This window comes from Porites lutea, chromosome 1 (assembly GCF_958299795.1).
Source record: "Porites lutea chromosome 1, jaPorLute2.1, whole genome shotgun sequence".
Taxonomy (NCBI): domain Eukaryota; kingdom Metazoa; phylum Cnidaria; class Anthozoa; order Scleractinia; family Poritidae; genus Porites; species Porites lutea.
In genome coordinates, this window is record NC_133201.1 from 43,843,423 (window position 1) to 43,866,805 (window position 23,383).

At 40.6% G+C, this 23,383-nt stretch overlaps 3 protein-coding genes across 3 annotated transcripts; all 3 read right to left on the reverse strand.

The window, feature by feature from the left end:
- Positions 1-587: 587 nt before the first annotated feature.
- LOC140951977 (uncharacterized) lies at positions 588-13,342 on the reverse strand. Its single transcript, XM_073401365.1, has 8 exons — positions 12,752-13,342; positions 10,977-11,147; positions 9,735-9,824; positions 9,221-9,340; positions 8,654-8,762; positions 8,023-8,142; positions 7,185-7,321; positions 588-5,978 (listed from the first exon to the last, which is right to left on the reverse strand). Exons 2-8 carry the CDS (start codon positions 11,115-11,117, stop codon positions 2,175-2,177), a joined length of 4,521 nt encoding a protein of 1,506 aa, XP_073257466.1. The 5' UTR covers positions 11,118-11,147; positions 12,752-13,342; the 3' UTR covers positions 588-2,174.
- A 2,181-nt stretch (positions 13,343-15,523) lies between these two features.
- On the reverse strand, positions 15,524-17,122 carry LOC140930228 (uncharacterized). The gene has a single exon (XM_073379897.1). The coding sequence runs from the start codon at positions 17,120-17,122 to the stop codon at positions 15,524-15,526; it is 1,599 nt and encodes a 532-aa protein (XP_073235998.1).
- Positions 17,123-17,158: 36 nt separating this feature from the next.
- On the reverse strand, positions 17,159-22,641 carry LOC140930236 (uncharacterized). Its single transcript, XM_073379909.1, has 2 exons — positions 22,484-22,641; positions 17,159-21,914 (listed from the first exon to the last, which is right to left on the reverse strand). The coding sequence occupies exon 2, from the start codon at positions 21,695-21,697 to the stop codon at positions 17,159-17,161; it is 4,539 nt and encodes a 1,512-aa protein (XP_073236010.1). The 5' UTR covers positions 21,698-21,914; positions 22,484-22,641.
- Between the last annotated feature and the right edge of the window lie 742 nt (positions 22,642-23,383).

A 23,383-nucleotide genomic window follows, 5' to 3' on the forward strand; every position in this document is an offset into this window, starting at 1 on the left:
AAGCGTAGGTGTACGTTAATATTTGCGGCGATAAATGGAAGGTAGTTAGCCGACGTACTGAAAGTTGTTACAGGAAAGAGAATTTCCAAAATCCAGATCAGAGGCATTCAGGAGAAAAAGCAATGATGACGCAGAATTTCATTGTGGCGATGGAAGAATTTTGCATGGTGTACTAAAAAAACTTTCAGCATCTCTGGTCTTTTTAGCCTCGTTAAATAGGAAGTGCTAAATGGAGGTGCTAGAATTCCTTCTATCTACTATCAAACGTCGTTAAATTTAATCGCTTTACATTATGCGATATTTAAGGCAGCTTTGGACACTTTAACCCAACCCGTACCAAGTGACCCTTGTAAATGTTATGGTTGATTTTGTCCTAAGTTCAATTTGTATTATTTAATCATTTTTTGTTTTATCTTCATTATCGTCCATCACCATGCACAAGTATGAAAGAAAAACAAAATTTGACCCAAGAATCAAAATTTAACCACACCACCACACCGAATACATTAGCGTAGCGATATCTGTTGTACAATAGCGCACGTTTTAAGAAGAAAAATCAGTCAATTGATTACAAGGGACAAGTGCGCAAGACTTTTTAAAAACAATAAAATTTCATAACTGGGAAATATCAGCAGTCTCTTTGGGTTAATTGGCTGTATGAGATGGAAAAAGTAGTATTACAGTGACAGACTAATTAACACATCCTTCACATTCATTAACCGGGACACATTTCTTTATTTCATACAGTGCTCTCTCTAAATTGCTGGTCCCAACAGATTCAGTGACGTGTGTCAAATGTAAACCTACTTTATGGCGTTGTTCTGGCAAAAACTCATTCACTGAGCTTAAAATTCATCACTATTCTTAATTTCAAATAGTAGGTACACTATCTACATTCTTGAATTTATACAGGGACCTGTCAAATTTAAACCCAGTGTACGGCCTTGCTCTCCATGATTCTCTTCAATCTCAGTGATCTTCACAGGATAGAGCACACGGCAAGTTTTCGGGAATTTAATCAGGAATTTTTGCATTGTCTCAAGATCCTGATATGTTGATTATCGCGAGCTTGAAATCTACTATCTTTCTTTATTTCGAATAAATGAATGAAGGAAAGAATGAAGTACTTAATTAATTATTTATGTGAAACCTGTATTTAGCTCAAAATTTATGCTAATTAAGGACTCTATAAAAGCATTACATCATGATTAAGATAAAAGTAGAATGTTAAAAAAGTACAAATGACAAATCTGTGTTGATGAGGTTAAAAAATTGTGATCTGGGCATCTAAAATTAGGTGCGGATACACCAGTCATTTTACCGTTAGGTAGAAGGCTCTTGCTCAAGGGGAAGCAACTTTTTGTGTGACCAATTTTCACAAGGTGAAATCACCCCGGGGAAATTTCCATGGATATGTCAAAAAGAACAAAAGAATTACCCATGACAGTTTCCGAGGTATGTCCATGGGGTAATAAGAACCTAAAGCCGTTCAACCAATCTCGAGAAAGTAACATAAGCACGTTTAACGTGCATGAGCTATTTTGAATGCTTCAGTGTAACCGTTTTAAGTGCCACAGTTCGAGTAGTCGCGCCGTAGGAATGTAATATTCAAGGGCTGCGGTTCGTTAACGTCGCGTGTAAAAAGTGATAAAAAGACTCTATTGGTAATTTTTTCACTTAAATGTATTGGTAGTTATGCTAAGCTTTTTGCTAAAAACTCCCGTGAGCGTCCGCTCTCGGTAAGTCAGCATCTCATAGTCTCGTGGTCGATCAGCTCTCGTTGCGACCATTTTTTATACATTCCTCGGTGCTCGTTTACGAGTGCTTTGACTGTGCGTAGTACTCTGTCTTTCCTGAAGGTGCTCAACTTTCTTCAGGTCGGATGTCCTACAAAAGCGTCCTATAACTTGACAATAAGTTCGTCAGTTGTGATAGAATAGATGACTTTCGAAGAGCTGGGGATATATACATAATCTGATGGGTATTCGAAGTATCTTGCTTTAACTTGTTGTAAATTGATCAAGATAAATGTACTGAGAGCATCTGCGGCCATTACCAAACAATGCTTTCTGCACAGGAGTTTTACCTCATTTTTTAGTTTAACCTTCTCTTCGCCTTTTACGTTCTAAATTCGGCCACCCATTTCAAGTTGAATCACCTTACGAGTCAGGTTATTAGAAAAAGTTTTTCAATTGATTTCTCGCTCTCCAGCTACTACACGCTTTAACTGCTCTATAAACTACTGTCACCAAGAAAGGAAAGCGCTTGAGAAAAACAAAATCTTCCCACAAGAGATCCTTGACTTCAGGAGAAAGATCATGTGAATGGATATAAGAATTTCTGATAAACCTAACAAGTTCAACAGCCGATATGGTTTTGTAGTTTCGATATTTATACATTCCTGTCACTTCGTCATAAACATCCTGTATGGCAGTCTCCCAATCTTCAGAGGCTCCTTCTAAGCACTCTAGGTAAAGTTTTTCTAAGTTCTGTTCCACCACGGATAAAGGGCGAGACAGATTTGCTCTGGGTTCCTCGAATTCCTTCTGATTTCCAACAATCGTGAGAAATTCGACTTTCTTACGATTATCCCAGAAGAAAGGAAAATTCTGCAGGGAAGAGGCAGACGGCCGTCGTTTTGGTTTAGGCAGAAGCATGTGCGTTAGAAGATTGTTAGCCTCCGGTGCGAGAGATTCACAGAAACTTTGTTGATTACTGGTTATGTTTCTTTCAGTTTCTTGAGGATTGATTTCTGCCAATGATTCATCAGAATACGATCCAAAAGGATGTTTCTTCATCGCAAGGACATAATGAAAAATGAGACCACAGCTGAAAATGTCTGATGCTTCGCTGTGATCTTTTGACTTCTTGGTTAGGAGTTCAGGAGCCATCCAGCATCTTGTACCTACCCTTGAATTCAAGACCGTCTCACTTAGAGCACCACTTTGTACGCCGTGCAATATTTTACTGATTCCAAAATCGCTTATTTTAACAACAAACTCTGGCTGCGTTTTGTACAAAATGTTTTGAGGTTTTAGATCCCTGTGAAGAACATTTCTATTGTGTAGAAACTCTAAACCATTACCAATGTTCAAACAAATCGTGAAAGCCTCTTCGCATACTTCATTATTTGGGAGGTAATCATCCAAAGAGCCCTCCATGAGCTCAACTACTAGGTACTGAAAATTTTCATCGCTGGCACATGAGATGTAATTGAGTACAAAAGAGCAATCAGAGAGTTCCTGCAAGCATTTAATCTCTCTTTCAAGCACGGTTCCTCTTTGCTCCAGTCTTGCCTTTTCTAGTCGTTTTATGGCTACCTCTCTGCCATCTTTTTCATTCAGACCGGGAAATACCAATCCAAAAGAGCCTGCTCCTATGCAATTCTCGTGGTGGTAGAAGTTATCGACTTTTCGAGCTTTTGAACCAAGTGCAACTTCTGCTAGCGCACAGTGATGGTTGACAGATTGCTGAATCCATTTTAACTGGTTGGAAAGGCTAACTCTCGTAACTTCTTGATATAACAGGACGCAGAGATCCCGGCGGAGCAAAGCTTCACATGTGCTTCCCTGACAATCTGGAATGCTTTTGTCAGCATGGTACCGTCGGAGTAAAAGGATGTTTTTTGAAAGCACAGAATTAAGGCTTTTCACATTTTTGCATGCCAAAAGCAACGGTGTTTGGTCGTACGTGTTTTTTAAGTTAGCCATCCATCCATTTCGCAGCAAATAATCACAGATCAGTGAAGCATTTGTGTTCTCTACAACACAAGCAATGTGAAGTAACGAGTTTCCACTCCGATTTCGATGATCCCGGGCAGTTTTTCTGAAATGTTCATTTACGTCGCTTTCGAATATCACCTTCAATAGATTCAGTGCGCTCTTGAAAAACTGTTTTTCTAACAAAACATCAAAAAAGCACCTGCCGTCATAGTTTGTACTAAAAGGATTCATTCCGGATGCAAGACATCTTCTCCATCGGTCTTCCTCGACATGATGTGTAATTAATGAACCTCTCTCAATGAAGTTGAGAAAAGGATTGTTTCCATAAAGATCTTGTGCGTCCGCCTCTGCACCTTTCTGGATGAAGAAATCCACTTGCTCCCAACTCTTTGAAAAATGAAGTGGAGTTTCGCCTTTGTCATTTCTTGCATTAACAGCGCCACCATGAAGAACTAGTTTATTTCCGATTTGAATCAAGTCATCACTATTTATTTCATAATTTGATAGGTTTGCCCAGCAGTGTAACGGGGTGTTCCCTTCGGCATCTCTGGCGTTGACTTCAAGACCCCCATCCTGCAAGAGCGTTAGGCCAGTGCAAATCAACTCACGGCATATAGGAGGGGGAATAATTCCGGTCTCCAAGAATGTCATTAGCAAATGCAACAGAGATCTGTCCATTTCGTCCTTTACGTTGCCTCTCGCTCTGGCATTCAAAAGAAGGCTCCAGACCTCTACTATTCGATCTATAAAGAAAGGCGCATCAAACCTCAAGTTGACAGATTCATGTGTCATCATTTTGGGGCACAGTTTACAAGAAGGAGGAGAGCATCGCGTTAAACTGTACAAAAGGGGAGAATCTCCCAGGTTATTTCTCACATGTGGATTTGCCTGCTTGTCGAGCAAAAACTTGATAAGGTTTAAACAATGAGGCGTGAGGGTGACTGACGCCTTTTCCACAGCGTGAAAAAGAGCGGTACACCCTAAATTGTCTCTGTCGTCAATGTTTGCTCCCTCACTGAGTAAAAGCTCAATCAAATAAAGACTTGGCAATGAGTACATGAGGCAGGGAAAGTCGTCAATTCTTATATTACTAAAGCCCTCGGATTCTTCCATCAAAATTTGCAAAAATTCTCGAATTGCTTTCTCATCCACGCAAGAAAATAGCAAACAACAATCTGTCTTAAGGCAGGAGTGTACTTTTCGAAGAATTTCTTCAAAAACTTTTCTTTTAAAGTTCACACTACCGTCTTCACACAATGCAAGCAGTACGGAAGACACATTACATTGCTGCGAGTCGTGTACGTTTTTCGCCCCCTGCAGTGCTGTTTCACTAGAAACCACGGCTTTTATCACAGGATGGTCAAAATTTTCAAAGCAAAGTCGGTTCAGAAAGCAATGTTGAACTAGCATGGAAGGATCCTCGTAAACGACATTTATACTTCTTAACAACATTATTATCTCCAGATTATGCAGAGAAGTTGCTAACTCTAGCGCCGTTTGGAGTAATAAGTCATCCTCTGTGTTGTTATTCTCATAGCGAATACATTGAAGCAACTGTTTTACCAGCTGCGTGTCGCCAAGAAATATAGCACTGTGCAAAAGGGACCAACCTTCACAACTTGTGCATGGTGAAATTGCTCTTTCCGCCAACATTTCTCTAATCGCTTCGCCACTATCTGGACATCTGGCCATAAACGAAGGATCCAAATAATCAATTATTTCAATTCTGCGTTGGCAACTCTTACTCGTGAGATAACTCTTTGAGAAGCCTGTACATCCTGTTATGTCGATCTGGCGAAGAAACGGACAAAACCAGCAAAGAATGTCCAAGACTGCAAAAGGCCAACTCTCTGAATTTATGGTACTCCCCCTCATGACTGCAGAAGTAGCGTTTCGCCATTGCTGACATGTCTCGACTAGAGGGCTACAAGATGTAATACAACGGTTGGAAAGATCAAGGGTGACGATATTTCCGTCCTTCACGTTATCTACTTGTTGCCAAGGATAGACATCTAATCCGACGACCACCCGAGAATCATACAACCAAAAAATTCGGGAGTCATTTTCAATGAAATCTTCGATGCCTAGGGATTCGAAATCCATTTCCTGACACAAAATCTTGTTGTGTAAAGTAATAAAACTGCACCCAGTTCTGCTCAAAACTGAATCCTCCAAAAATGAAAGCTCTAAGACCATCTCACCGGAGTCTTTAAATATGTCCAACAAGAGATCGTCGAGTATGAAGCAAAATTCACCCTAGAAACACATTATTATCATTAGGGTTAATTCTTTTAAAGATAGCATTAATTTTTTAAAAAAATTAATGCTATTGCGCCTTCCTTTTTTATGTTGTGATTTTGATTGATCAATTTTCAAACATACATTTGTTTGAAATTAATTGGAACGACTTTTCGATGACCACATTCAGATAAGGTACAGCCTGCTCTGTCATTAAAATTAGCATCTTAGAGGGCTCGCTATCGCTCATCAGGCAGAGGCTCACTTACTTGAGGGAAAAGGGGAGAATTTCGTTCCTTTAGGTCCTCAAGGCTGTTTATCTCGCTTTCTTTTAGTACCGTTATTTTATCTTGTTTTTACCAGGGGCAAGCCTTCAGCAGCCTCCATCGAAGATTTTTCCGGTAAACAATGCAAGAGACTAGAAAACAGTGACACTAACTATCAGGGAGCCGAAAATTCGAGAAGGATGGAGGCAGCTTGGTCGAGTGATCAGCGTAACAGACTTGCAATACTAAGGCCCTAAAATAAGAATCTGGCTTTATCAGGCGCTTGTGGAGTATTTTGCAAGATGAATTAAGGCCTGATTACATGAGCCCGGCCTGCCCGGAATAATGGGCAACCTGGCTTCATTGTGGTGACTTTAATCAAAGCATTACCGTGGAGGCGAGCCAACCTGGAACAGTTATGTGTACAAAGAGACTGGAAGTAGTGCACAGCACTTTGTTACCCGCTGTCCCGTTGCTACGTGGTTTGTCGGATAGCCCGGCCAGCGTGATTACGTGGAAAATTTCCATAATACTAGGAACCCAGCTAGATGGGATGGCTCGGTTGTCATTTAATCGCAAAGTTGATTTGCCCAACAAACTGGTTCAGCCTGGCTTATGTAATCAGCCTCTATGATATTTTTTTTGGCTGAAATCTTATTTCGGTCCATTACTCTTATCCATCCAGAACAATAACAAAAAGGGACATAGACATCCAAATGAAGGTGATGGGTTCAAATTCAGGGGAGCAAGATACAAATTCAAAACTGAGCATGAGAGCAAAATATCACGTATTTACTAGGCAGTAAAACACAAGGGCAGTCAAATCAATGACAAATTTAATAAGAACATCATAAGTATGAGGAAAACCAGTTGCATTATCCACTTAAAAGATATTTATAAAATGGATAGCACTATCCACCTTTCGAACAAATAAGTACTCATTTAAATGGTTACTTACTCTTTCATCTGATATAGGCCTACGTTGAGGAACGAGCAACATGGGCTCTACGATAGTAATTGTTGAAATGTCATCAGAAAGTTCACTTTCTTCTTCTGCACTGTATGACGAGCTGGAGTCGTAGTTTTCTTCTTGTTCTAACAACAAAAGAAGCAAGAAATTACCACCTAAGGCAACCTTTTCTGTCACAAACTATGAATACTTTAGACTAAAGATAAGCGAAAAAAGTTTAACACAACGTTCCGATGTCGCCTTGACATATCAAGTGACAAAGCCAAAAACTAAAAACTCATCTAATTTATACGGTTTAAAAAGACAAAATAAAGAACAAAAGTAACAAGTTTGCACCTGTAAACGAAAATACCTTCTCTATTTTCTCACTTTAAACCGTATATAATAGGTCAGTTTTTAGTTTTTACAGTCTTTGTCACTTGATATGTCATGGCGACATCGAAACGTTGTGTCAAACGTTTTTCGCTTATTTTAAGTGTTTAACAAAGTTTCATTTGAAACTATGAACAATGAGATATAATGATTTTAAAGTGCGGGGTATTCTTTTTGCTAATTGGTCAGAATGACTAAAGAAGGTAACAGGTGACTGTAAATGTGGTAAACTTCTGAACTTGTGGCCCTCAAATGAGTTAATAAACGATTCAGTTGCAAATGCCTCTTACAATGCCAACAACGATATCTGATATACTATTTGTTCTGAAAAAAAAAAGTGAATTATGCTATTAACCTTCTTGTTTATGCTAAATTAATAAGAGTACATGTATTCAGTTTATTGTTACTGAAAATAAGTCGTCAGAAAAGCAATTTTTGTGATGTATTCGCTTACCCCATAAAGATGATCTTGGCTTGTTATCGGAAAGAACGTCATCAGACCAATAACCTTCCATTTCACTTTGGCTATCAGACCATTCACTCTCAAAGTTACTGTCGGTTCCATATTCTCCTTCTATAAGAAATAAATAAATAAATAAATAAATAAGACATTTTCTCGGTTTTATTCCATTTAATTTAATTTTGATTAAATTAAACTTTCCTGGTACATGTTTAATCTTTTTCAGTCCTTTAATTTCCTTGAAATTAGAAGTAGTCTTATCAGCCGCTTAAGCTTTCTAGACGGGAAAAACATGTTTTAGCTATAACTTATATAGCACGGTTTCTTTATATCTAGGCATATATATTTTACTATAACTGGAGCGAAGAAAATCACTGGTCACCGAGGACTTTGTATTATCAAGTATGTTATACCGAGGTTCCGCCTGGCAGTACTTGTTAAGGTTAGCCTTAGTTCTGACAGGGGTGGATCCACAAAATTCAGAAAGGGGTGACCTGGACACCTGGCAGCAATATAGATACTATTTATGTTACTGAGAATTATATTTTTAAGAATACGAAATTGCACAGAAAAAGGGATAGCCTCGGTTCCCTCGGCCAACCCCTAAATCCGCTCATCAGCTTACTTGTCCTGTTGATCTCCTTTTCATCTCGATTGTCGTTACAGTCTTTAGGAAGACTAACTGTCAAAGGATATTCCTTTGCAAGTTTGCCTTGATGTTCAGCGGTGGCTTCCTGAAATAAATTATCAGTACAATGCCTTCAGGAAAAAAACCCGTATTTCATCAGTGCACACAAAACTCCACTAACGGCCGACCTCTCTCGCAACGGGCACTTTTTTTGGTGGACAGTCCATACATTGACTCTTGTTCAAACCTCTCTACAACGGCTACTTTCTTCTTTCCCCAAAATGGCCTTTGAGGAGCGGTTCATCTTTACTTATTTTATCTGAAGTGAGCCAGCTCCCTCCACCCCATCGCCGGGTGGGGGGGGGGGGGGGGTGGGGGGGAGGGATACATGTGATGATACATGTAAGTCATTGATCCGTATCTTTTGGTTACATCTAAAGCATGTAGTGCAATGAAGGTGAAAACAATTTTTGCGCACTTTCACTTGCCCGTGTTGATTTTCATGTCGATCGTAAAATAACAAAAAACTAATCCTTAGAAAAAAATTGTCATTTTTCAGCTTGCCTTTTCTTCTTCTGAGTCGTTGTGATCATCTGTTTTTCTCTTTCTTTTTTTCTTCCGCTTAGCCTTCTTTTTATCCATTGTAATTGTTATGCCATCTTTTATTTCTGCTTTTTCCGCCTCCTGAAAACAGATTAAATTTATAATTCGCAAGTATCTATGAAAATATAACAAAATGCGACAAAACGTCGATGTACTTGTTCTTCAGTGACTTATAATCATTACTTGCAGGCTCCTGTCACTTATGTTATTCAACCTCTTGCGATCACTTTTCCGCTATGAGACGTTTCAATTATTTGAAGACAGCAAAACCTTGAAAGTCGTACCGTACTTGACCTAAAATAGATGCATTTGGCAGGTAACAAGTTAAGGAAACGAAACAAATTAACTCACAAACTTTTCAGAAACTTTCTAACAACAAAAATAGGAGCATTGTTCAATCATCCACAACGGATCAGCAACCGTTTGGAACCCCTTGTTGAAGGACGTTAGTCTAAAGGTTTTAAAATGAGTTTACCTCTTCCTTGCTTTGTCTCACTTCACAGGTTGCTGTTCTGGTGGTCATGTCTCCATGCTTTGATTGAAGGTGCTCAATGATCTTCGGTTTCTATTTTAAGTACAGAAAGGGTGAGTTTACCTCTGGCAAGCTCTTTAATCAGTAACATTACAAGTCTAAGGCGGGTGTCACTTCGCGATGAGACTTGAAATCAAATGACTTAGACATTAATTCCGTTTTTTCAGCAGAGGATTTTGAATTCCATTTTCTTGGAAATGCAATAATTCAAAATTCTGGGCATCAAATACAGTGCTGTTAACGACCATTTTCATTTCGATATGGCATACAAAGGATAAAGGATAGAGTTTAGTTTGTTTCTTTCTAAAATAAAGTTATAGATCAACTCTCATAAGCTGGTTCAGACCTCCTGCCAGAATGTGTGAATGGAGAGCGGCACTCACATTAGAGAACTACGCAACAGGAAAGGAAAGAAGACGGCAAACCTTGAGTGACAAGCGTGACCTTAATTTTTTTAAAAAAACGTTACGTCAAACTTCACCCCCCACCCCCCCCCCCCCCCCGCTTAAACAGATCTTTTAGTAAAACACCAGAAAACATTAATGTGAGGTGAAGGTCACGACAAAGCACATAAGTAATAGCCTTATCACGCTTGTCACACCGAAGAGTTTTGCCGTCTTCTCCTTTCTGCCGTCCAGTTGGGTAAACTCACTATTAGACCCCCAAGTATTTAAACTGGTAAAGACTAGCAAGCAAGACAGCATTATAAAAACTGCTCCACGGTAGTGCACCTCAAATAATCAATAATATGTGTTAAAATGGCGTTCCCCCTCTATGCACCAGCAAGGAAAAACTAATACATACGATTTATTCTAAGTCAGGAGCCGATCATCGTCTCCTGCCTTAGTACATACATATGGCCTACTTCTGTACTTTCGAAGATCAATGCAGGATTTGTTTTTTGGCTATACTCACTGTGCATGAGTTTTCCTTTGCATGAATTTCTGTTTCATTTTTTCTTTGGCTAATTAACCTTTGCCAGTAATCATTCTAAGTAAATTCTAATGATCAGTCAGTCTAGGCTGTGAATAGTAAGTATCGTCATTTATTTAAATAATAGATTAGTATCGCATCAACGTTAACTCGTTTTCTGTTGGAAGTGAGTAGTGTCTATTGCTGGATGTATGATTTGATGTCTTGGCAAAATAAGTTGGTCTGGTTTGTTATTCGTTCTTCAAAACCTACCTTTCTAGCTCCAATTCCACAATAAGGGCAATGGAAATGTGGCGTGGAATTTCGGCTAAAAGAGCAAGAGTTGTGAGCACATGCTTTCTGAGGGTGAAGAACAGGAAGATTGCCTTTCGAAGTCCCTTGTGTGCTACTCATGCTGTTGTACTGATTGGGTTTTTAATAGAGCTAAAAGTAAAATGTTGTAAATGAAATGTTAGTTTCAGATAAATTATGATGTGGATGGGAACTCGTTAACCTAGATATCAAGATTAAACAATTCTTTCCATCACTATACGGAGGAGGTCGGGCACGGCTGTTTTCTTCCCCTGCTGTATCTTCCTACTTAAGCTGCGACCAAGAAAAGAAGAAAAACGGCAACAACCACCACAACAACATTGCAAACAAGGAAAGGGCTGGGGAGGGTGAGGTGGGTGGGGGAGGGAAGAGTCATGCAGGTCAATAAAAAAAAAATGAAGACGAAAACGAAAACGAAAACGAAGGCAACGACAACGATAACAACTCATAATACACCCGCTAGTTTTTTGAGACTTCTCAACTCAAACAAGCTTATTTCTCCATCAACCAAATTATGCACTGAAGCACACGTACCAACTCATTGACCCGACGGCTATGTCATTCTGATGAGCCTCAATAAATAAGGGCGAAACAGCTGTCCATGGCTGCCACTGCCTGGGGTGATATGGTTGTGCGCATGCGTATGGTACTGGCCAGGAGTTGGTACTTCACAAGAGTTGGTACTTGTGCTTCAGTGCATAATTTGGTTATTTCTCCATGACTTTTACGCGGCTGGCCAGCTGCGAACTCCTATAGTTTCCTTGATGCAATGAAAGATTTTTAATCAAAAGTCCTGAATCACAGCTGAAGGTAATCTATTCTTGTTATAACCTTCAATTACATTTTTACGGTGTAAACGGAAGTATTATCCACAGTGCCCGTTTCAGGGCATGCGCTTAGTTCTGTTCGAACAAAGAAACTAAGGCACCTGGGCTGGTGTGCTATGCTTGATAGCTGCACTCTATCACATATGTTATTCAGTTGCATTATTTTTAAACATATCTTCTAGAGATAAACCACAGCAACACAATAATACGCGGAATATGTCGGACTTGATTATACGCGAAGACCTCTTAAAAGGCGATTAAATTGTATGGAACAAATTGTGGAAACAAGTCGCGTGCACGATACTGGGTCGGTCACGAAAAGGCGTGTGGCTCCTCGTTGTTCTGTTCTGCTCGCTATCAATCCTGCTTATTGCCATAAATATTAGAACCTGAAGTACAGGCCACGGTTGTTCAAACAGTGGAAAGCACTGTCCAGGGGACAAATCACTTTAGTATATACACACTCAGTGATCTTGGTGATTTAAGCAATCTGATTGGTTCGCTATCTCGGGCTATTCAACAATATTCACCTCCTAGCGAGTGGATAATGTTTGAGCGCGGATTTTTTCCCATTTTCTTAGAGAAAGATCTTTTAAAAGTCGACAAAATCCTAGGGTTGACTTTTTTTCAGGCAAGAAAAGACTTCGAAGGATTCAAAACGGCGTTTTTCCATTTACTGTTGTTGAATTTTGTGGTCGATGGATTGTTTACAACTCCCGTTTATTCGCCTAGAACAGGCCGTTTCGTGAACTCAGCGTTTCCTAACAAGAAAAATTTGCCCAAAAACGAAGTTTCTCTATGACAAACAAATCTGAAAGCAAATGTTTGCAGAAATTCTACGTTTCAAGTAAACACGAGAAAGAATGCGACGTGAAGACGACGTCTTACCTCGAGGAACCGAATCGCCATTTTTGTCAGCACTTCATGCGAAGAACGACACAACAAACCTTTTCGGCTATAAACTTGGCGAGTCAACAGAAAACATCAAAGCTCTTCTTTTCCTCTCAGGTAAGGAAACAATTCAAACTTTTAGCGGTTCCATTTAAGTCATTACGCTCTTGTTTGCGAAGTGATAAGCTTGTGAATTGCCATGTTTGAAAATTCTACAAAGATCTATTTTTAAACTGTCGCGTGTCTAGCTGACCTGATCTGTCAATCAAATCGTACTTTTGAATGGTTTCCTCTCTGATTTTATTGAGATCACTTCGTGTGTATATACTAAAACAATTATTCTTTTCAATCTCGGTGAATAGTGGCTTTAGGAATATTTACCTCGCCACTTCGTGGCTCGGTAAATATTTTGCCACTATTCACCTCGATTTCAAAGAATAATTGTTAAATATCCAGCGGATAAGTGATTACAAAAACCAATTGCCTTATCCACCGGACAAAGATTTATCCAGTGGATAGCGTTATCTAGCTTTTAAACAACTGGAGCCAGATGTACAGTTATGATTATAATACCATATCCACAAGAATCCAGACATTTTTGAAACCGTATGTTTTTTATCCAAACTCGTGTGGACGGGGTCTCATAAATCGCTCTGGAGAGCGGTTTCAAAACAATGCGGTTTTGGTGACCGGATTCACTGGTTTCGTGTGGACGGAATTTCCGATTAATGGAGAAAAATATGCGGTTTCAAAAATATTCGGATTCGTGTGGACGTGGCCTAAAGAACCGAAAAGAGGGCCAAAACTTATGATCGACAAGAAAGAAACGCGATTTAGTTTTAAACGGTTAACTGCTAATTTCTTCAAATGGGAGAAGCCGGTAAGTACTTACCATGACACGATGTGATCAGTACAGATGCTTAGGAGAGTATTGTGAATAGCCGAAACGGTTGTCAAATAAAGCCAACAAACGCAATCCCAAGTCAAGGAAAAGTTCCCTCCAGTAAGTATAACTTTGCTGCTCGAAGCTCTACGATCCTTTAATAACCAGTAAAAGAGGCAGAAAAGTATCAGGAGGCAATTCTCTGGCAAGTTTTCACGCTTCCTTATTAAGTGAATTTCGGCGTATAAAGTGAATTTCGAATCAGTTTTTCTCAGAAAAGGAAACCATAACGCATGCGCATTCAAGCTTTCCGTGATTTTTCCTTTGCGTGTGAAGAGGTCACGCTATATGGTGAAATTATAGCGTGGATTCGTTTGCAACATACTCGTATGGCTCTCACATTTACCCGCTGGAATTTTTTATTATTTGGACGGTAAAACAATAAAACATGCGACAGGTTTTTTGCGTATGCTGTAAATTAATATGAATCCCTCCACTGCATTCGAGTTCTAAGTAAATTAAACGAAAGTGAAAGCAACACTTAAATAATTATTGAAGGGTGACGCATATAGCCTAAGGATATTTTGTATTAGGGTGCTGAGTCTAAAAATACTTAGGTAGAAAAATTACGTTATATTTAAGAAATTTGAGAAAGTGAAAGCGAGACTAATAGAAGATATTACATGGCCGCTTGGGGATACGAATTTTATGTGAGATACTTTCAGCACGAGGATATAAAATTCGTATCCCCAAGCGGTCATGTAATGTTCTGTTTATGTAACGGATGATACGCTGCGACTGTAGGAGAAGCCAATTGTCACGCGGCTAAAACTATTTGTAGCGGCGAAACTCCGTGTGAGCGGGTATATTTTACTGGTCGATCATGAATCAACTGTGATCACGAAACTAGGAGCTAGTCCTTGATGGTGATTTTATTGACGATAATCGAACCGTAAACTGAAATATAATGCAACGTAACAAATAATTACTAAAAGCTAAAAGTACAATTGCAATTATTATAGTTTGGCTAGCAGATAATATAAACTTTTTACTGACATTCCAATCATATTTTCATTTTCGTAGCTGTTCCGGTATAAAAACCTTGCCAAAACGCATAATAAGACAAAAGAAATATACTTATTGAAATACAGGAATAGTAAATTTACCAACTAGAATATTAGACTAAATATACTTCATGAAAGGAATAAAATCAACTAAATTTGGGTACGCAGGAGTAAAGAAACCTTCCCAAAAACAATAATGGTTGCTTCCTGCGAATAATGCTATACTAAGAAACTAACAAAATAAATCTGAGAACGGACTACGTTTGCAAACGCATGAAAACTAAATAAACTAAAAGAAATGAGATTCTCACGCCGAACTAAAAAGGTAAAAACCTACTTGAAACTCAAAAAAGGCGTAGTCACGTAATGGTACGAGATACTGAGTATTACAACAATTTCTTGCAGGAATATACTTTATGAGTTGCCAGATAGACAAAACTACAGAAGATAAAATGTACTTACATATCGGTTCCCGCTTGCCTCTAAGTACCAAGAAATGAACTATCCAAAATAGACTACAATGATGTACACATGAAGACGACGAAATCCAACTAAAGCTAAACTTAAGAGACCATGCGTTTTCTACGTAAAAATAGGCGTTGTCTAAGGAAATGAAACTAGCGAATCGGAAAATCTTGAGGTGAGAGATATCATGTCACTAAATCAATAAAGCTTGTTGTGATGTCATTTACATGGCTCCCCTGAAATATTTATATTTCACTAATCAAAGTTCAAATAACTAAAAACTAAAATCGAAATTCAAAATCAAAGTGTTCGTTTTTAAGTAACCTTGTGGCTCTTCGGTGGGGATCTCCCCGGTACTCACTCTTCCACTGCCATTAAAAGTACTAACTTCTGTACTGGTCGCTCTAGGTAACGCAGAGGTCCAGATCTCCTTCCATTCTTGTCCAGGCAGCTATCTGCGAGGGCTACTTGAACCTTGCGGACTTGACCATCTTTACTTGGGTAGACAGTAGCGACACGAGCAAGTTGCCATGCGTTACGTGAGAGGTTGGGATCTTTCACCATCACTACGTCACCGACGCTTAAATTTCGACGGGGTCTTGTCCACTTCTGACGTTCCTGGAGGCTGAGTAAGTATTCTTTACGCCAGCGGGTCCAAAACTCATTGGCGAGATGCTGTACGCGTCTCCAACGCTTGCGAGCGTACATATCGGCCGGCTCGAACTTTCCAGGCGTTGATAGTAGGACCTTAGACTTCATTGTTAAAAGATGACTTGGGGTCAGTGGTTCTGCGGAATCTGGATCGGTGAGCTGATTGACTGTGAGAGGGCGACTGTTAACTATTGCCTCCGCCTCACACATGAACGTCCTGAGGGATTCATCATCAAGTTGCTCAGAGTTGTGTTGTAAAAGGGATGAGAGCACGTTCCGTACCGTTCGTATCTGGCGTTCCCACACGCCGCCCATGTGGCTTGCCGACGGTACATTCATCTTGAAGGTGATCCAGTCGCATTGTTCTTTCAAGAGGCTTGACTTGATTTTTTCCTGGTCCATTTCGTTTAGGGCTTCCAGAAGTTCTCGTCGGGCTCCCACGAAATTAGTTCCTTGATCGCTTCGTAGTTGACGGACGGGTCCACGTCGGCTGGTAAATCGTCTGAATGCGTTCAGGAACGAATCAGTGTCGAGTGAATTAGCGATCTCTAGGTGGATTGCTCTTGAAGCCATACACGTAAATATGACTCCATAGCGCTTGATTTCTTTACGTTTTTCCTTTACCATGAACGGACCAAAGTAGTCGGCTGCACAATATGTGAAAGGTGGGGCACTTTCCAGTCGATCTTCTGGGAGGTCTGCCATTCTCTGTTCGATTACCGGTCCTCGGAGCTTCCTACATGTCACACAAGAAGCGATAACGGCGCTTACAGCGGATGAGCCTCCGATAATCCAATAACCGCGAGACCTAATTTCGTTGAGCGTCATTCCTTTGCCCTGATGCTTGGTGTACTCGTGGTAGTGCTTGGTAATGAGTTTGGTCACATGACTTCCTTTTGGCAAAATTACGGGATGTTTAACCTGATCGGCGTAATCTGCATTCTTTAGACGACCACCCACGCGCAGAACACCATCCTCATCGATGTAGGGGTCTAATTTACGAACTGAATTATATGGCTTTGTGGTCACGTGCATTGAAGAGTCCTCTTTTCCTTTTACTGGTTCCTTGAGCTGGTCTTTAAATGCCTTGAACTGCGCGGCTTGGATAATTAATTTTCCAGCTCTCTGCAGATCTTGGGCTCTCACTTGAACTGTCTCCTCAGGTTCTTTCTTGGCGCGAGCCTTTAATTTCTTCATATACTTCATGCACAACGCTACCGCCCGCTGTGCGCGATACCAGCTAGAAAACCGTTCGACTCTTTCATCCAAAGTAGACTTGCTTTTTTCAGACGAAGATGTTGTCATGGTGACTGATTTTTTAACTTCGGGGTCGTCATCTCTCTAGATGTGGCTCTGTTCGTCGCTATTCAGCCAAGTACAATCCTTGCTCCACAGAAACTCCGGTCCCAGAATCCATCTTGAATCTTGAAGTTCCTTGGCTTTCATTCCACGCGACGCCTCGTCCGCGGGGTTCTGTTTAGATTCTATGTACCGCCATTGCTTCTTATCTGCGCAATCTTGTATCTCTTGTACCCTGTTGGCCACGTACACATGAAATCGTTTGCTTTCATTGTTCAGATACCCAAGTACTACCTTGCTATCCGTCCAGTAGAAGTCTTCGTCGATTCTATACTCTAATTCCCGATGTATTTGTTGGCTTATTCGTACGGAACATACAGCAGCGGTAAGCTCAAGTCGCGGGATGGTAACGGGTTTTAGAGGAGCTACTCGAGATTTTCCCATCACAAACGCGCAGTGCACATTATGCGCTTCATCTTCAAGGCGCAGGTAGCTACACTGACCATATCCTTGGACACTTGCGTCGCTAAAGTGATGTAATTCTGCTCTGATGACTTGACCGAAGTGGCTTGGCTTGTAACATCTGGGAATTTTGATGCTTTGAAGTTTCATCAGTTCCATTCTCCATCTTTCCCATTTCATTTTTGCTTCTTCTGGAACAGGTTCGTCCCAGTCCAGGTTGAGACCACATAGTTCTTGTAAAATTGCTTTTCCTTGCAACATGAGGGGGGCAACGAATCCTATGGGGTCGTATACGGAACTCACAGTGGACAAAATTCCGCGTCTTGTACATGGCTTGTCTTGGAGAACGATATTGAATTCAAAACTATCGGACTCGACGCACCACTGCACTCCTAATGTGCGTTCCAAAGGGAGTTTATCCAAGTCTAGGTCGATTTCTTTGACACCCTCAGTTCTGTCACTTTCTGGGATGCTCTTGATTACTTCTTTGCTGTTGGATAAGAACTTGTGGAGATTGAAACCACCTTGATGACACATGGCTTTTACGTTCTTCACCAGCTCCACCGCTGACGCTGTTGTAGGGACTGACTTCAAACCATCATCGACATAAAAATCCTTTCGGATAAATTCGGCCGCTTGCTCTCCATAGTCTCCCTCGAAGTCGTTCGCGGTTTGCTTCAGCGCAAAGTTGGCGCAACTCGGGGATGATGTGGCGCCAAACAAGTGAACTGTCATGCGATAATCTACGAGGCCCTTGGAAGGGTTGTTGTCTTCCCACCAGAGGAAACGCAGAAGGTCGCGATGTTCAGGGTTGACACGTACTTGGTGAAACATTCCCTCAATGTCACATGTCACGGCGATCGGTTCTTGTCTGAATCTTAAAAGGACACCTGTTAGGTCGTTAGTCAACAAAGGGCCTTGAATCAAATACTTGTTCAGGGATTCACCGCTATATTCCTGACTGCAGTTAAAAACTATTCTCAGTTTTTTCTTTTTTGGATGTCTTGTTCCATGGTGATTGATGTAGAATGTCATGCCAGGTTTCAAGTTGTCGTCATCTGGAGCCTTTTCAGCGTAACCATTGTCAATCATGTCTTTCATGAACTTTATATATTCTTCTTTATAATCCTTGCCGTTTGGTGAGTCGAACCGTTTCTTGAGGTGATACATACGTCGGACTGCATCATTTCTATTGTTAGGTAGACCTTTAAAATCTTCCTTTAAGGGGAGAGGAAGTTCGTAGTGGCCGTCGTCGCATCTGTGCACGCCTGTCTCCGCAATGTTCAGAAATCTTCTATCTTCTTTAGAGAGACCTTGTTTTTTCGCGCTTCGGTGTTCAGCAAAGTCAAGTTCAAACATTTGTTTTACCGCCAATGGATTCATTATTTCCTTTGCTTTGTCTCGAACGACGAAGTCAATACTCAGGTTTTCCATAGGGGTGCTTTCATGTGTCAAGATTGCGTTGCACGAGGAGACTATCGGAGATTCAGGGGACTCGGTGCTAGTGACGGGTCCAACAATACACCATCCAAGCAATGTACGTACTGCGTAGGGATCTTCACTTTTGCCTGTGATGACTTCTTTAGGTTTGATCGCCTTCGGACAATTGCAACCAATGAGGAGGCCGATTTCAATGCTATCGTCTAATTTGGGTATCTTGTCTTTGATTTTCTTGAGATGGGGCCACTTATCGGCCATTTCTGGAGTGGGTATCTGATTCCCTCTGCATGGAATACCTTCCTTTGCGTACGTTTTGGGCAGATCCACTTTCGCTCTTCTGTCAAGTCTTTCCGCTACGAGGCCATCAATTCTTGACACTGATATGACTTCCTTTCCCGACATGGTGCTAAGGGTTAGCTCGGTTTCTACTCCTTCAATTCCGAGGGCTTGTTGAACTTTGGTTGTAATGAACGTGGTGTCGCTTGCATCGTCTAGCAGAGCGTAGACCTTCGCTTCTTTCTTCGGGTTATCACGATGGGACACGAAAACGGGCACAATTTTTGAGTTAGTAATGACGGTCGACTCAACATGTGACGTTAAAGAGACACTAGAGGCGTTGGCTGTTGCCGGGGTACTAGGCGAGTAGTCCTTCTTTTCTTGTGGTTTGTTTTGATCAACCTTTTCCTTTGCTTGAGGCTTGCTATCTTTACCAGTGGGCTCGTTTCTGTGCAGAAGGGTGTGGTGCCTTTTCCCGCACTCTCCGCAGGTAGATTTGGACGGGCAGTTGCGTGAAAGATGACTTGATTTTGCACATCTAAAACATAAACCTTTGGACAAGAAGATGTCGTATCTTTCAACGGGGGAGGCGTTCGAGATCTTGTGGCATTTCACAGCTGAATGGTTTCCTTCGCATATTGGACATGGTGTTAAGTGAGGTAGTGGAGCCGCAGTTCTGCCAGTTTCTCCCGATTTGGTCACAGACGAAAAGAAAGACTGGCCTGTGCTGGCTTCACTTCGTCGTTTTGGTCTTGTAAGACGAACGCGCTGCTCATTTATGTTAGTGGCTTTGTTTCGTTCTCTCTTGAGAGCGTCAGGAGAGAATACAGGATCATTAGCAACCTCTGCTTCTTGCTTGACAAACTGGACGAAATCTTTAAATCCGACAGGGTTCTGGCGTTTTGCTTGTTCTTCATGGGCGAACCTGCACCATTTGACGCCCGAATAAGAGGGAAGCTTCGCTGACAGGGTTACTAGTATTTGGCTAGAATCAAGCTCGGCCATGGACTTCATAGTTTTCATCGCTTCCTGACAGCGTACCAAAAAATCGGAAAACTCTCGAAGCCCTTTAGAATCGCCATCGTTTATCTGTCGCCAGTTCCGTAAATTTGACTTGTAATTTTCGGCTACGACCACAGGGTTCCCATAACGCTGCTCCAACAGTTTGCGGGCTTCTTTATAAGCGGTGTCAGAGTTCGTGGCTAGAAAACCTTTTATCGCCTCGTTAGCGCTTCCGCTTGTGTATTTCTCTAAGAAGAATAGCCGATCCTTATCAGTGTGAACGTTGTTCGCGATAATTGAATCAAATGCCGTGATGAAAGCAGGATACTCGAAACTGTCACCCGAGAATACAGGCGGTTCTTTCACAGGCAAATGAACTGCTTTTTGTTGATTGATGAGGAGCGAGCTCAATTCCGTTTGTTTTGCTTGCAAACTTACAAGATGACTGAGAGTGGCTCCGATGTCAAACGACGGATACGGTTGGGTTTGCGATGCGTTGAAAGCCGGTATTTGTTTTGGGACAAAAGGTTGCGTGTTCGGATTAAGTTCCTTGCTTATCTGATCGACCTCACGTTCCTTTAATTGATCCTTAATTTCTGTTTTGACATCTTCGCTTTTGACCTCATCCTTAATCTTGTTACCTTTGTCATTATCCTTGTCATCAGGGTCAATTAATGGTTTCCGACTGGCATGGCCGTTCGTGATCATTTCACTTTCTTCGTTCAAGATTCTCTTCATTACGTTTTCTTCTGCCTCGGCAATAGAGATTTCTTTTAATATTTGTAATTTTCGCATTTCGTGTTCCTGCTCTAAAAACTGCTTTTCGACTTCGAGTTTGGCCTTTCTTGCCGCCGCTTCTAATCTTCGTGACCTAGCCGACCCTCCCGAGGTGTTCGACTTTTTTGATCTCTTACTGCTGCCTGAAAAGGCGGACTTGGGTTTCTGCTCTTCAGCTTTTCTTTCTACGGAATAGATTTTGTCAACAAGCTGGGTACGTAATTCTATAGCTACTCTGTCTTGTACATCAAACCATTGGTAAGCGGTTTGCCTTTCTTCCTCGGAGTCGATATACTCATAAAATTCGTAATGTGCGTCATTAAACTCGTCCTTTATTTTATCGAGGTTATCGCGTGCGAGCTGCAAGGAGGCCCACGGCGGTTCATCGCAGTTTAAAAGTTCTCGAATCGAATCAAGGTGTTTTTGCAGATTAGAACTGCATGTTCTTCGTCTTTTTTCTAGCATTTCTTTTTTATATTCTCTTCCTTTCATCGTTTGTTTCCTTTCGCGTGTGTCCTTAATCTCGCCGGACGCCGCGCCTTCGAATTCCTGGCGTTCTTTCGATCCTTCGTAAAGTTCGTCATCGTTCATTCCAGTTTCTCCAATTTCCGATTTTGAACTCATTGTGCACGAAAGTTAGAGGTAACGTCGATATTTTACTGTAACGGATGATACGCTGCGACTGTAGGAGAAGCCAATTGTCACGCGGCTAAAACTATTTGTAGCGGCGAAACTCCGTGTGAGCGGGTATATTTTACTGGTCGATCATGAATCAACTGTGATCACGAAACTAGGAGCTAGTCCTTGATGGTGATTTTATTGACGATAATCGAACCGTAAACTGAAATATAATGCAACGTAACAAATAATTACTAAAAGCTAAAAGTACAATTGCAATTATTATAGTTTGGCTAGCAGATAATATAAACTTTTTACTGACATTCCAATCATATTTTCATTTTCGTAGCTGTTCCGGTATAAAAACCTTGCCAAAACGCATAATAAGACAAAAGAAATATACTTATTGAAATACAGGAATAGTAAATTTACCAACTAGAATATTAGACTAAATATACTTCATGAAAGGAATAAAATCAACTAAATTTGGGTACGCAGGAGTAAAGAAACCTTCCCAAAAACAATAATGGTTGCTTCCTGCGAATAATGCTATACTAAGAAACTAACAAAATAAATCTGAGAACGGACTACGTTTGCAAACGCATGAAAACTAAATAAACTAAAAGAAATGAGATTCTCACGCCGAACTAAAAAGGTAAAAACCTACTTGAAACTCAAAAAAGGCGTAGTCACGTAATGGTACGAGATACTGAGTATTACAACAATTTCTTGCAGGAATATACTTTATGAGTTGCCAGATAGACAAAACTACAGAAGATAAAATGTACTTACATATCGGTTCCCGCTTGCCTCTAAGTACCAAGAAATGAACTATCCAAAATAGACTACAATGATGTACACATGAAGACGACGAAATCCAACTAAAGCTAAACTTAAGAGACCATGCGTTTTCTACGTAAAAATAGGCGTTGTCTAAGGAAATGAAACTAGCGAATCGGAAAATCTTGAGGTGAGAGATATCATGTCACTAAATCAATAAAGCTTGTTGTGATGTCATTTACAGTTTATTTTATAGATACTGATGAAATCCCTACATAAAACACAACTTTTTTTGTTATTCATTTTCGAAACGACAAAATAGTGCAATTAAAGTGGTCACCTATCGCACTCGGATATAAAGTTATAAAGGAGAAATAAAGACAATGATACTTATATTTTCTGTTTCAAAAAGTCAAAATTGTAATGAAGAAGAGAAAAATTATGTTAGCCAGGGGGATGAGGTTGCGCTTCGTGGCGCTCGAAGCGAGCGTTCAACTCAGACTGTTTTGCAGTCTAGCGAGCATAGAAATAAATGGTAAGATTTTCGTGTCCGCTTGATGTCTGGGATCGTCTAGTGTTGAATGCCTTTAGCGAGGACGGCTTACAGATTATATGAAAAAATTAACAAACAAAAGCTTATGGTGTGCATTCAAACTCAGTGAAAACTTCTTGACCACTGAAATCTTAAGTGATATCATATCGTCAAAATACTAACAACTAGCTGCGGGTCTAATGTTAAAACAAGAATTATAAATCACCTATAACCACAAGGACATCCGCCTTGAACATTGGTCAGAAAGAAACCGCGATAAGGCAAAACAGTTGATGACTTTTAAGTGAATGCTGCTCTTGCACAGTTTCTCATAATTTGCTGAGTGTTAGGAAACTTTTTAGCCCACCCCCCGTATTTCC